Source organism: Phacochoerus africanus, chromosome 1, assembly GCF_016906955.1.
Source record: "Phacochoerus africanus isolate WHEZ1 chromosome 1, ROS_Pafr_v1, whole genome shotgun sequence".
NCBI lineage: Eukaryota > Metazoa > Chordata > Mammalia > Artiodactyla > Suidae > Phacochoerus > Phacochoerus africanus.
The window spans coordinates 56,403,516-56,416,484 of NC_062544.1; the positions used below are offsets into that span (position 1 = coordinate 56,403,516).

A 12,969-nucleotide genomic window follows, 5' to 3' on the forward strand; every position below is an offset into this window, starting at 1 on the left:
GTTCGACTCCTGGCCTTGCTCAGTGGGTTAAGGACCTGGCGTTGCCATGAGCTGTAGCTCAGAAGGAAGCAGCCCCCACTTCTCTGCTTTGTGCCCAGATGCCCAGGCCAGGCTGAGGGCACCCCCAGTGCAGCCTGAGGAACCGCAACTGTTTTGGGGTCCATTTCTGGACACAGCCTCGGGAGGGATCAGTAACCCATCCACAGAGGAACAAATGACCAAATGAACGTCCTGGAGCCTTCCTCGTCTCCTTTATTCAAGTTACTGCAGACCCCCACTCTTAAAACCCAAACGACAGTGACCCACCTCAGCTCACACCTGTGCCTTTTCATCTGCTTATTTTGGAAGAAGTTTCATATCCACCTTCTTGAGCCATCATCATTTACGGAGAGAGAAGGGGCAGCTCCCCAGGGTGCCCACCCCACTCCTCTGATGCCACAAAGGGCCCACAGGAGTCTCCTGTGGGAGAAAATTCTTAGGAAGGGTGCAAAGAGTTCAAGGTTGTCCACCCGAACTTGCAAAAGTATACTGTGCAGACAATCTGTAGCTATAAAAATATACACATAGAAAAGGACAGCTACAAAATCCTGGTGCCCATTTTCTTAGATTTGCATTATAAAAAGTAGGGATTTCGCATTAAAGGTAAACTCTACATGGGGGTGTGGGGGGCAGCTTTATAATTATGATTCTATCTCTATATCTCTAGTCTCCCTTCATCCTTATTTTCATAGTCAGAGCACGCTGAACCAGTCAGTGAGGACGGGAAGGGGTTAAGTGTAGTAATCCATGGGCCAAGGTGAGAAATTCCAGGTTCAAGGTCACACAGTCATTCTGCTGTCAGTAAGAGTGTCATGAGTCAGGAGAGGAGAGAAGTATTTTAATACTGCCCTTTGGGTCTCCCTCTCTGTTGTTTTTTTTTTTTTTTTAAACGAACTATGAATCACAACACAGTCACTGAGCTAGAGCAGACAGGCTGTGAAATTCGCCTTGACGTGTGATCTCTGGCAGCCACTCCACAGGCAACTGATGCTTCCTACACAGAGCATTCCGTTGGGTTTGGCCCACGGAGTGTCAGCAGGAAAGGCCACACAGGGGCTCCTGTCTCGGTCCTCGTTTCTCATCAGGGTGTACTTGCTCCTTGCTGAGAGGAAATACACCTGGTCCCCGTGCCTCTGTGTGTGGCGTCAGGCAGTCTCGGGCCCCCCCGGGATTCTCAGGATAGAAGGCTCAGTCCCTCGGGCAAGGCCAGCTGGTGTTACTTGGCTCCGCAAGTATTGATGTTTTTCCCATCCACGGCGTCTTCCACAAGGGCAATGTGGTAATCAGTGGACAGGGTGAAATGAGAAATGCAGCCCACGAGGCCTCGCATGTACTGCCTATTAGTGTGCAGGGCAATTTCCTTCATTCCACCTGCCAGGAAGCAAGAGGGAGATGGCGTGAGCCAAAGAGGAGGATGTCTCTTGAGGATGCTTGAGTGCCTACAGACCCAGGTGCCCCTTGGCTGATAGCATGAGACTGCGGTACCTAGAACTCAGTACACGGCATCTGTCCAGTTTATAATGATCCTGGAAGGAACCAGCTGACTTGGATCCACTAGAGACGAGAGCCTGTAAGTCCCACCTCCTACGCAATTTCTACCCTCGTCGTCCCCTTAAAACCAGGTAAGATGATGAGGCTGACCTTCCTGACTTCAATCAACTGAAGCTTGGACTCTGTCCACCTTCACCCCAATTCCATGCCGAATTCTCCTCCACTCAAGCCCCCTCATGAATATGCATGTACCCTTAGCTTAAAACTTCCCCAACTTTCCTATTCAGGGAGCTGCTGCTTTGCTACAAATGATAATAAACACTTCCTTCTCCAAAAAAAAGGAGCCTGGTACATTTTGAAAGAAGGTTGTACAATGTCAACACAATGTAGTATGTGGGAAGAGGTGATGTCACCTTAAACCAAAAGAAATACACTGACGCTGAGTCCTCTCAAGTAAGTTCACTTTTGGGAAATATCATGTGGATAGAGGTTATCTTTTGATGTTTACGTGTCTGCACGAGTGGGTTCTAAGCTATTTCCAAAAATACCACTCATTCTAGTTTTGACAGGGGCCAGAGTGACAGACCCTCCTTCCTTAAGGAGAACTAGAGGAGCTATATTTAGCAGGTTCCTGTGCTATAAACAAGAATAGCAGGGTTTTTCCTGGCGGGTCAGTCCACAGCACAAACGCATCTGAGTGCATCCTGTCCCCTCAGCCATGAGTCAGAAGTTCAAAAAGTGGAAGAATGGACTCTCTGGAGACCTTCCTGATTTCCAAATATCTGACTAATCAGTGAAGTGCACAGCTTCGGGAAGACCCCGCATGACAAAAGGAGGACTAACAAGAAAGAGCATTGGAATAATTCAGGGTTGGTCAAATGCCAAGGTCACTTACCCACATACAGAGCTCCATTGATGTTGAGCTGCCTCATCATGCCAGGTGACTTGCCCGTTCTGGCCCCATAGTCATCCACAGTTATCTTTCCAGATTGGCCATCCCTGTAAAAGCCACCAGTTTGGGAGCTTCATTCAATTATTCATTCATTTCAGTAATAATATCCTAACGTCCTTCCTATGCACCTGGCTCTATACTAAATGCTGGAGGAAAAGACGAAACACACTAATCAGAAAAAGAACCACCAAAATCCCGAGGCAAACAAAAAGTCATACTGCAAAGGACAACACAGTGTCATACACACTATCGCAGAAGGACGCCTGGGTGCCGTGGAATTCTACAGGCGGGGGAGAGGCCAGAAAAAGCGCCTCAGGAAAGATTCTGTCTGAGATGAGGTTTGAGGGCTGGGTCTGTCAGGTGAAGGAGGTGAACGCAAACAGGAAGTGGCAACGGCAAAGACAGAAAAGACAAGACAGAGCTTAGAGAATTCTGGAGGTGGGAACAGAGTAGCAAAAGATGAAGCCAGCAGCCCCTGGGGAGGCGCAAAAGGGGCTTTGTCAGAATTTACCCTGAACACGAGAAGGAACCAGAAAGGACTTTAAGGGGATGAGTAGTGGTGACCTGGAGGTACATGGCGAGTGTGGATGTTGTTTTAAGCCCAGGGGAAGCCAGTGCAGCCATCTTTGCAGGTAGAAGACCATTCCAGGGGAGGGCAAAGAATGGCTTAGTTTCTGAAGGATCCACAGAGTTAAGGTGGTTTCCAAAAACCAGCCACACTTTTTTTTTTTTTAAAACCAAGTTCTTTACTGGTCTTTTAATGTTCCTTTTTTATAGTGAAGAGTTCTTTTTTTTTGCTTTTTAGAGCTGCACCCATAGCATATGGAGGTTCCCAGGCGAGGGGTCGAATCAGAACTACAGCTGCCGGCCTACACCACAGCCACAGCAACACAGGATCCAAGCTGCATCTGCGACGTACACCCCAGCTCACGGCAATGCTGGATCCCCGACCCACTGAGCGAGGCCAGGGATCAGACCCACAACCTCACGGTTCCTAGTCAGATTTGTTTCCACGGCGCCATGACAGGAACTCCTTTCTTGGGTTAATAGCCTCTTGTATCTCACCAATGACATTAACGTTTTCATCATTTTTTGTGTGTGGAAGTTCCCAAGCCAGGGATCAAACCCACACCACAGTAGTGACCAAGCCACAGCAGTGACAATGCCAAAGCCCTAACCTACTGAGCCCCCAGGGAATCCACATCATTTTTTCATTCATAGTCTCCGTTTCCTCCAAGGTGCTTTATTATGTCTATTTGTTCTGATATCCAGCTTTCATACTGGAAACTTTTTTCAAATGCCTCCTGACCCCCATCTCTCTCTTCATAGTTAAGTGTTGAGCACTAAGAAGCAGACTGGAAGCCCTGTGTGCAGGATGGCTTTTGTTGACTGTGCTGTGATCTGGCCTATTCATTTCCTTGGGTAATAGCCGGATTGTCTACTCTTCTTACTGTAGGGTATAGGCCTACAGCATTCTGGAACTCAATGGGGGAAGAATTACGGGACTCTTAATACTCAACACAGAGGTAGTTCCTGTCACGGCTCAGCGGTAACGAACCTGACTAGCATCCATGAGGATACAGGTTCCATCTCTGGCCTTGCTTGGTGGGTTAAGGATCTGGCATTGCCATGAGCTGTGGTACTGGCTGGCAGCTGTAGCTCCGATTCAACTCCTAGCCTGGGAACTTCCATATGCTATGCATGAGGCCCTAAAAAGCAAAAAAAAAAAAAAAGATATTCAACACAGAACTGTCATGTAGTTCCCAGTATTAATTACTTGATTAATTTTTTTGCTTTTTAGGGCCACACCCAAGGCATACAGCAGTCCCCAGGCTAGGGGTCGAATCAGAGCTGCAGCTGCCAGCCTACACCACAGCTCACAGCAACGCCAGATCCCCAACTCACGGAGAGAGGCCAGGGATAGAATCAGCATCCTTATGGATAACTAGTTGGATTTGTTTCCTGCTGTGCCACAACAGGAACTCCTCCCAGTATTAGTGAATACTGGACTAGTATGGAACCATCCAGTATTTAGTTCTACCTTCTGTCTCCCATTCCAGAGACACGTATTTCTCATTCTCCAGAAAACTGACTTGTACCGTCTTTTCACAGATCGGGAAAGGGCAGTGTGCTAGCTACATGCAGTAGAGAAGGGGCTTGGGGTCTAGCTCCTCCAGAAAACTTAGGTAACATTTTTAAGTCAATCTTTCTGCTTTCAGCCTCTCATTCACCTTCCAAAGTTTCTTGGCTCTACCGCCTTTTGTTAAGGGGTGTGTGTGCAATGATAGAAATCTACTTGCCTCCACCTCGCTTCTCATAGCAACTCTTCTAGCAACTAGCTTTAGAGGGTATTTCTCCTCCTCTGTCATCACCATTGAGCCCACCCTGCCTCCCCATCTTGGACATGCTTTTTTCGAATCTCATACCTGAAGGCTGTGATGGGCAATGCCTTGCCTGCTCTGACTTTTTTTTCTCATTCCTCTAAAAAAGTCCATTCTCCCACTGTATTTGATCAGTTCTAAGACTTTTTCATTGTTTACATCTCCGAAATGAGGATCTGTCTCTAATCAATGGCATCTTAGATTTGAAAAAACAACACGACAAAACATGGTATCATCTTCTAACATAGTAAGTGTAGGTAATATACTTGCCAAGTGCTACTGTACTTACTAATGTACATATTAAGTAATGGACTTCCTCATTATGTTCATTACTTCTTGTCTATGGCCTCTCACTAGAATACAAGACCCTCAGGGTAGGGATGTGGGTACTATTCGATGATGCATCTCATGTGTCTGGAATAGCACATGGCTGATAGTAGTAGATGACCCAACGAGTGACCTTGTGCAATGTCAGCATCCTCATCGGAAATGGAAATAACTACGCCTATCTTCGAAAGCTACCGTCAAGATCAGAAATTATGGTGCCAAGCACAGAGCGTGGTGTTTGATACCTACCTGCTCCATACAGAGTGGTAGAAGAGTGTGTTGCTATTTTTTTCAATATTATCATCATTTTCATCCATAAAAGGAAGCGTATAAAACCCCAGCTCCTGAGAATATTAACTGAGATAAAGTATGTGAAATACCTGGCATCCAGAAGATGCTTAATAAATGAAGATTTTCCCTTTTCTGCTAGGATTAATTATAATATTTAATAATAATTAATAATAATCATTAAATAATTAATAATAATTCTGCAAGACTAGAATTATTCAGAGCAAGATGAGGTATAAGGCAAAGGCCACCCCCACCTGGAGATTTCCTCTTCATCAGTTCCTCTGTCTCTGACCCTGGAGCCTTTGGCAGAGAATTCAGGTATCCCTTCAATGCTTCCTGCCACAGTTGATATCCATGGCTTTGACCCACTTCCTGCTTAGATCTGCTGTACCATCCCTTCTAGGTCGGTCTGGTTCTCTGGAACATAACTCGCAATATCTGCTTGGATCCTCCCATCTATCCAGTTCCCGATCTCAGTTCCTTCTGTTCAGCCCTCACTGCAATCAAAGACCCACTTGGAGAGACAGTAATAAGACCCAAGTCCACTAAGCCATCTTCATGGCGCCAAGCTTAATGCTGTGACATCTGCAGTTTCTAGGGTGGAGCACTCCCTGTCTTATCCCTCCAAACATCTGAAATTCTTGAGGGGGTGGGCTGCACTGCACCATGGGGCAGGATGAAAAGAGCTTTCATCTAGGATTCTAATCTTGGCTCAGCCCACAAAGAGTTGTATAGTCTTGGGAAAGTCCCTTCACATCTGTTTCCTTGGATGTCTAGGAACTGCCTGGAATCCCAATCAGTGTGTGATGCACATAATCAAACTATAACAATTTGGGGGGGCTAAAAATCCTTCCACAGTGTCTGCATGTTTTATCGAGACCCTTTCTTTTCATGGACATTGAATTCCCTGATGCCCCCAGGATGGGGTTAGAGGAATCACATGTGGTCAAGCATTTCGTATTCCTTTGGATGTTTCCGAGTGAGCCCTTTTAAAGAGGAGGAAGAGAGAAATGAAGAACTTAGAAGCCAGGGTCTGAAGAATCTTGGAATTGAGTTGAATTATGAACATTTAACTTACATTTGAGATCACTCCTGTAAATATTCACTATGGTAAGACGTTTACTTTCTAACAAGTCAGGGTTAGGCCTTCATCAAAATCACTGTCTCTCAAGAGCCCTCAAAGCCACTCAGGAAGCTGATGGGCAGAGATCTGGCTCCGTATCCTGACACAACCTTTGAGCATCAAAGACAGGCAGAGTGGACAGGAGAATGAGGTCCAGCAAAGCTACTGCCATCATAGCCCTATGTGAGTTGAGTAGGAAACTATAACTGAGCAGGGCTCTGTGAGGCTTCCGGGCACAAAACCCTCTCCGGGCCCCCCATTTCTTATTTTTAGGAAACAGGCCTCATTCAGCCTCCATGATCTTCCCTAAGTTCCAAGGGACAGGGTCAGACAGTTGCTGATGAGGGAAGGGGAGGATGCAAAGACAAGGGAGGAAGAGCCAAGCAACAATCGTGCAGCCATGGGGACGGATCCTGGTTCCCTCTCAACGGAGACAAATAATGATGTAGGCATCTTATACACCTAAGAGAAAAGTTATATTCCTTATGCTTCTTTTAGAAATGAATACTTTATTATTTTTTTATTTTTATTTTTTTTTAGGGCTGCACCTGCAGCATATTGAGGTTCCCAGGCTAGGGGTCAAATAGGAGCTGTAGCCACTGGCCTACACCACAGCCACAGCAATGCTAGATCTGAGCCACATCTGCAACCTACACCACAACTCACGGCAACTCCGGATCCTTAACCCACTGAGCAAGGCCAGGGATCGAACCTGCAACTTCATGGTTCCCAGTTGGATTCATTTCTGTTGAGCCACGAAGGGAACTCCAGAAATGAATACTTTAAAATTGAACAGCTCCAAACTTTTCCTTGTGCGTCTCCCTCATTTGACGGAACCATAACACAATCCCCCGTAAGCTAAAGATTAGACACCCTGAGCACAATTACCTGTGGGTTAAAGATTATTAGCACATGATATTTTTTAAGAACATTCCTAGTTTGTTCTAATCTCTGATCTATATGCTCTTTTCACAAGTACTTTTACTCTAAGCAATAACCCAGAAGACCACACCAGGATCACTCTGAGATCTCCTGACACCAGCTTCAATGGCTAAGGTTTCCCCAAAGAAAGAAGAATGCATGTCCCCACCAATCCTGATTCTTATCTGAAACCCTGTTTTCTCCTTTTGGACTATAAAACTCCCTGCATTTCTTCCTGCAGAGAAGGGCACGGTCTTTAAGGTATTAGCCTGCTGTGGCTTCCTTTGCCTGGGAAAGCAATGAAAGCTTTTTTCTTTTTTTTCTTCCGCTTTTTAGGGCCACATCCATGGCATATGGAAGTTCCCAGGCCAGGAGTAGAATCGGAGCTACAGCTCCTGGCCTATGCCACAGCCAAGCTAAGCAGGACTCGAGCCATGTCTGTGACCTACCCCACAGCTCATGGCAACGCAGGAGCCTTAACCCACTGAGCAGGGCCAGGGATCAAACCTGAGTCCTCATGGATATAGCCAGTTCTTCACCCACTGAGCTGAGTTAGGGAGTTCAGCCTCTCTGGCCTGCCAGTGTTGGGCAGAGGTGGGAGTTGGTACCAAGTTGCCCTAACGACCTGGATCAGGGATTCTGGACACCAGACAAGGCTGGGAAACAGGGAGCAGGACCAAAAGGATGGGGGAGCACATCCCATCAGCTCTGTCTCACGCTGTGGCAGGTACTCACCGAACAGCCTTGACTCGGTGCCACCGGCCATCGTTGAATGAGCCGTTCACCATGATGGATGCCACACCACTGCCCAGGTTATAGCTAAAGGCATTGGAGAAGAACAAACAGAGATAGGATCACTCACAAATGATGTTCACTGTGAAAGTTCTTAGTAGTTCAGAATGTACTTTCCTTAACACAAAATAAAACAATGTTATAGAGACATGAGGTTCCCAAATAAGGATGTGAATGGTCACAACTTTTTTGAAAAATTTTTAATTGTGGTAAAATGTCCTACCTTAACCATTTTTTAAGTGTACAGTTCAGTCATGTTCAGTATATTCTAACTGCTGTGCAACCAATTCCAGAACTTTTGTATCTTGTAAAGCTCTGTACCCATTAAACAACAATTCCCCGTTTCCCTCTCCCTGCCACGCCACCACCCCTGGCAACCACCATTTTATTATCATTTTTTTTTGGTCTACTTAGGGCCCCAACCATGGCATATAGAGGTTTTCCAGGCTAGGAGTTGAATTGGAGCTATAGCTGCCAGTCTACACCACAGCCACAGCAACACCAGATCTAAGCCATGTCTGCGACCTACACTACAGCTTGTGGCAATGCCAGATCCTTAACCCTTAACTGAGTGAAGCCAAGGATCGAACCCGCATACTCATGAATTCTAGTCAGATTCGTTTCCACTAAGCCATGAGGGGGACTCCCATTTTACTTTTTATTCCATGAATGTGACCACCCTAGGTATTGCGTTAAGTAAGGTCGTACAGTGTTTGTCTCTTTGTGAGCTTTGTGTGTTTTTTTTCACTTAGCATAATGTCCTCGAGGCTGATTTATTTTAGGTCCCACATACAGTATTATGGCATAAGGAACAAGAAGGGCTTTATCATTTTTTTAAATTATAGTTGATTTACAATGCTCTGCAAATTTCTGCTGCACAGAAAAGAGTCATATATATATATATATATATATATATATATATATGCATATACTTTCTTTACCATTTGTAATGTGTTGTACTAGGTTGAATATTGTCCTCCCAAAATTAATGTCCTCTCAGAAACTCAAAATGTAGGAGTTCCCGTCGTGGCGCAGTGGAAACAAATCCGACTAGGAACCATGAGCTTGCAGGTTCCATCCCTGGCCTTGCTCAGTGGGTTAAGGATCCAGCATTGCTGTGAGCTGTTGTGTAGGTCGCAGATGCAGCTCGCATCTGGAGTTGCTGTAGCTCTGGCATAGGCCGGCAGCTATAGCTCCAATTAGACCCCTAGCCCGGGAACCTCCATATGCTGTGGGTGCGGCCCTAAAAAGACCAAAAAAAAAAAAAAAGAACTCAAAATGTACCATTATTTGGAAACAGGGTCTTTGCATATGTAATTAGTTAAGATGATGTCATACGTGGTTAGGGAAGCCCCGAAGCCAACAGGACTGGTGTCCTTAGGGAGAGAGGAAATGTGGACACAGAGGTAGAGACAGATGGAGAAGAACCCCACGTGAAGATGGGGCAAAGACTGGGGTGATGCATCTATAAGCCAAGGAATACCAAGGCTGGCCAACAACCACCAGAACCTAGGAAAGCATCACAGAAGAGATCCCCCAGTGGAGGTCCCAGGAGGAACCAACCCTGCCAGCACCTCCAGGTTGGACCTCTAGCCTCAGACCTGTGGGAGAACACATTTCTATGGTTTTAAGTCACCCAATCTGTGGTCACTGGGGATGGTAGTCCTCAGAAGCTAATACATGTGTTTTTACCTTTCAAAAAAAAGAAAAAAAAAATCATGGCTGAACCCCAAAGAGATGAAGGGAATTTGCCTAAGATCCCAAAGCCAATATGTAGGACTTGAACTGGAGGTCTTATCTGTCAACCTGCCACCGCCACTGTGGCGCCACGTTTTACTCGGACAGCGGATCCACTCGGTAGCTTTCTATTTTCCATTTCAGTTGCCAGATACCTTGATATGCTAAGGGTATCAGAAGACATGCATATGTTATCCCTCTCAGGCCAGTGTTCATTCAATTATTCTACCTTAATTCAATACAACAAATATTTAGTGAGTGGCTATTCCAGGCTGGGCACTGGGCCAACTGCCTAGACCTCCCCTTGATAATCTAATGAAGCCTCTGTGATCATGCTTTTGAAGGAAAATGTGTTCCACCCAGACAACCCTCTCCTCATCTTGTCTCCCCTGTAGCTCACAGGCCAAGACATAGGAATACTGAGAGGAGATGTGGACTGGTCCCTGAGCTCTTGCATGTACTTAGGTCTGAGAAAAGAGTAAGAATAGAAAGCTTTGCCTTCCCCTGGGGAAAGCACTAGGGGTCCTTTCTTTAGTAACGGGGCCTCAAAGAAGTCACACAGCCCATTGACACTGAACCAAGAATAGAACCCCGGGAGACTTGATAAACTATGAGACAAAGCTGTGGCTCTGACCTGGAAAAATCCACTGTTTCTTAATGCATCTTCCCACATCAAGCATCTTCTTGTATGAAGCAACCCAGAGGTAGAATTTTCAGCTTCATTATTTAGTGGCTAAATGCTTGTCGAAGAAACGAATGAATATAGAGCAGGGCTGAGAGCTGGTTGGCAGAAACTTAGGGGAATTACTACGTGGGCTTTTAGGAGAAGAAGCACAGGGTGATGGAAAGGACCTAGGCACTTGGATCAGAAGGATCTGCCTCGAATCCCAGCCGTCAATTACCAGCTCTGTGAGCTTGGGCAATTTGCTTCATTTCCCTGAGCCTAAATTTTCCCATCTGTGAAATGGGAGGATCTTAGGGAACAGCCAGTAAGATCACATATGTAAAGAGCACAGCACATAGTAAAAGCAAAACAAGTAGTCAAACCATCCCAAATATGTGCAGTACTTAATGCAGCACGTGTACAGTGCTGACAACACACCAGGAGGAACTAGCAGTAGGAAAAAGTTGCCACTAAGAGTTAAACTGGTCAAGCCTCTCCTGGAAGAGTAGTCATGTGTGAGAGTAAATCAACAGGCTGTAAATATTTAACGAAACATTTGGGAACACCCAGGTCGCAGAATCACGGTGACTTGCGTCTAGCTGTAGTGAACACTGGACGGCAATGTGATTGTATACATATTTTTTCTTTTGTCATTTTAGGGCTGCACCTGTGGCATATGGAGGTTCTCAGGCTAGGGGGCCAGTCAGAGCTGTAGCCGCCGGCCTACGTATGCCACAGCCACAGCAACTCAGGATCTAAGCTACATCTGCAACCTACACCACAGCTTATGGCAACTCCAGATCCTTAACCCACGGAGCAAGGCCAGGGATTGAACCTGCAACCTCATGGTTCCCAGTTGGATTCATTTCCACTGGGCCACGATGGGAACTCCTATTTTTAAATATTTTATTTTATTTTACTTTATGCTTTTTAGGGCTGCACCTATAGCATATGGCAGTTCCCAGGCTAGGTGTCGAAGCAGAGCTGCAGTGGCCAGCCTACACCATGGCCACAGCAATTAGGGATCTGAGCCACGTCTGTGACCTAGACCACAGCTCATGGCAATGCCGGATCTCCCATGCCCTGAGCAGCGCAAGGATCCAACCCACCTCCTCATGGATACAGGTGGATTCATTTCCGCTATGCCACAATGGGAACTCCCAAATATGATTGTAATCCATGTAATGGAAACCATTCCACTTGTGTTGGATAAAGGATTATGGCTCCAGTCTGATAACATGCCTGTTCCTGCAAAGAGCCAGACTCTACTCAAGGGAGAGAATATTGAATCCAGCAGAGGAATCCAGCCACCACTGCAGGTGGAGGGGTGGCTCAGATGGCACATCTAGCCTGACTCACCGTCCCCCCCCACCCCCACCCCACCCCGATTGCAGACCCTTCAAATTACCTCTCCTGCTTCCCCAGATGCCTGATACCTCAGCCTGGAATTCCTCTTTCTTTTAAACAATAACAAATGACCCAGGAAGAGTGGTTGCCTTTATTGGGAGAGGGCATGAGGGAGTCTTCCTGGGTGGGGGACATTTTCTATATCCTGTTCTGGGTGGTAGTTACACAGGCATTTACATATTAACAAGTGTATTGAGCTGTACACCTACTATTTGTGCACTTTATGTAAGTGATACCTCAATTCTTAAAATAGTATAGTTGATTTACAACATTGTATTAGTTTCAGGTATAAGCAAAGAAATTCAGATATAAATAGGTAAATAGATAGACTCAGATATATCTATATTCTTTGTCAGATCCTTTTCCACTGTGGATTATTAAAAGCTATTGAATATAGTTTTCTGTGCTGTACGATAGGACCTTGATGGTTATCTATTTTATATACAGTGGGGTGTATCTGTTAATCCCAAACTCCTACTAATTTATTCCTCCTCCGCTCCCCACTGGTAATCATGAGCTTGTTTTTGAAGTCTGTGCATCTGTTTCTGCTTTATAAGTTCATTTGTATCATTTTTTTGGATTCCGCAAATAAGTGATACTATATATTTGTCTTTCTCTGACTTACTTCACTTAGTTATAACTCAATTTTAAAAGGTTAAAATGTGAATGAAGAAGAAATGAACAAAATAAAGGTATGCCTGGTTTCTCCATCAGTGTCTTATGAGTCTGGTTAGCATGAATTGGTTATCCTGATCCGAGTTTACCCACTCAACTTGGTGTGCACGAAAGGCTAGAGGCTGAGCACCAAGGTGGACCACCAAGAAATGCCATCAGGTAAGGCTTC

The 12,969-nt window shown here is 45.6% G+C and overlaps 1 protein-coding gene across 2 annotated transcripts in view; it reads right to left on the reverse strand.

The window, feature by feature from the left end:
* Positions 1-229: 229 nt before the first annotated feature.
* Positions 230-12,969, reverse strand: part of EGFLAM (EGF like, fibronectin type III and laminin G domains) — a 203,972-nt gene continuing 191,232 nt past the window's right edge. For both annotated transcript variants that reach the window (XM_047766743.1, XM_047766734.1), the window contains exons 21-23: positions 8,261-8,344; positions 2,426-2,529; positions 230-1,410 (exon numbers count right to left, since the gene is read on the reverse strand). In XM_047766743.1, the coding sequence (XP_047622699.1) occupies positions 1,256-1,410; positions 2,426-2,529; positions 8,261-8,344 (343 nt within the window). In that variant the 3' untranslated portion in view covers positions 230-1,255. The remainder of the gene's footprint in view (positions 1,411-2,425; positions 2,530-8,260; positions 8,345-12,969) is intronic.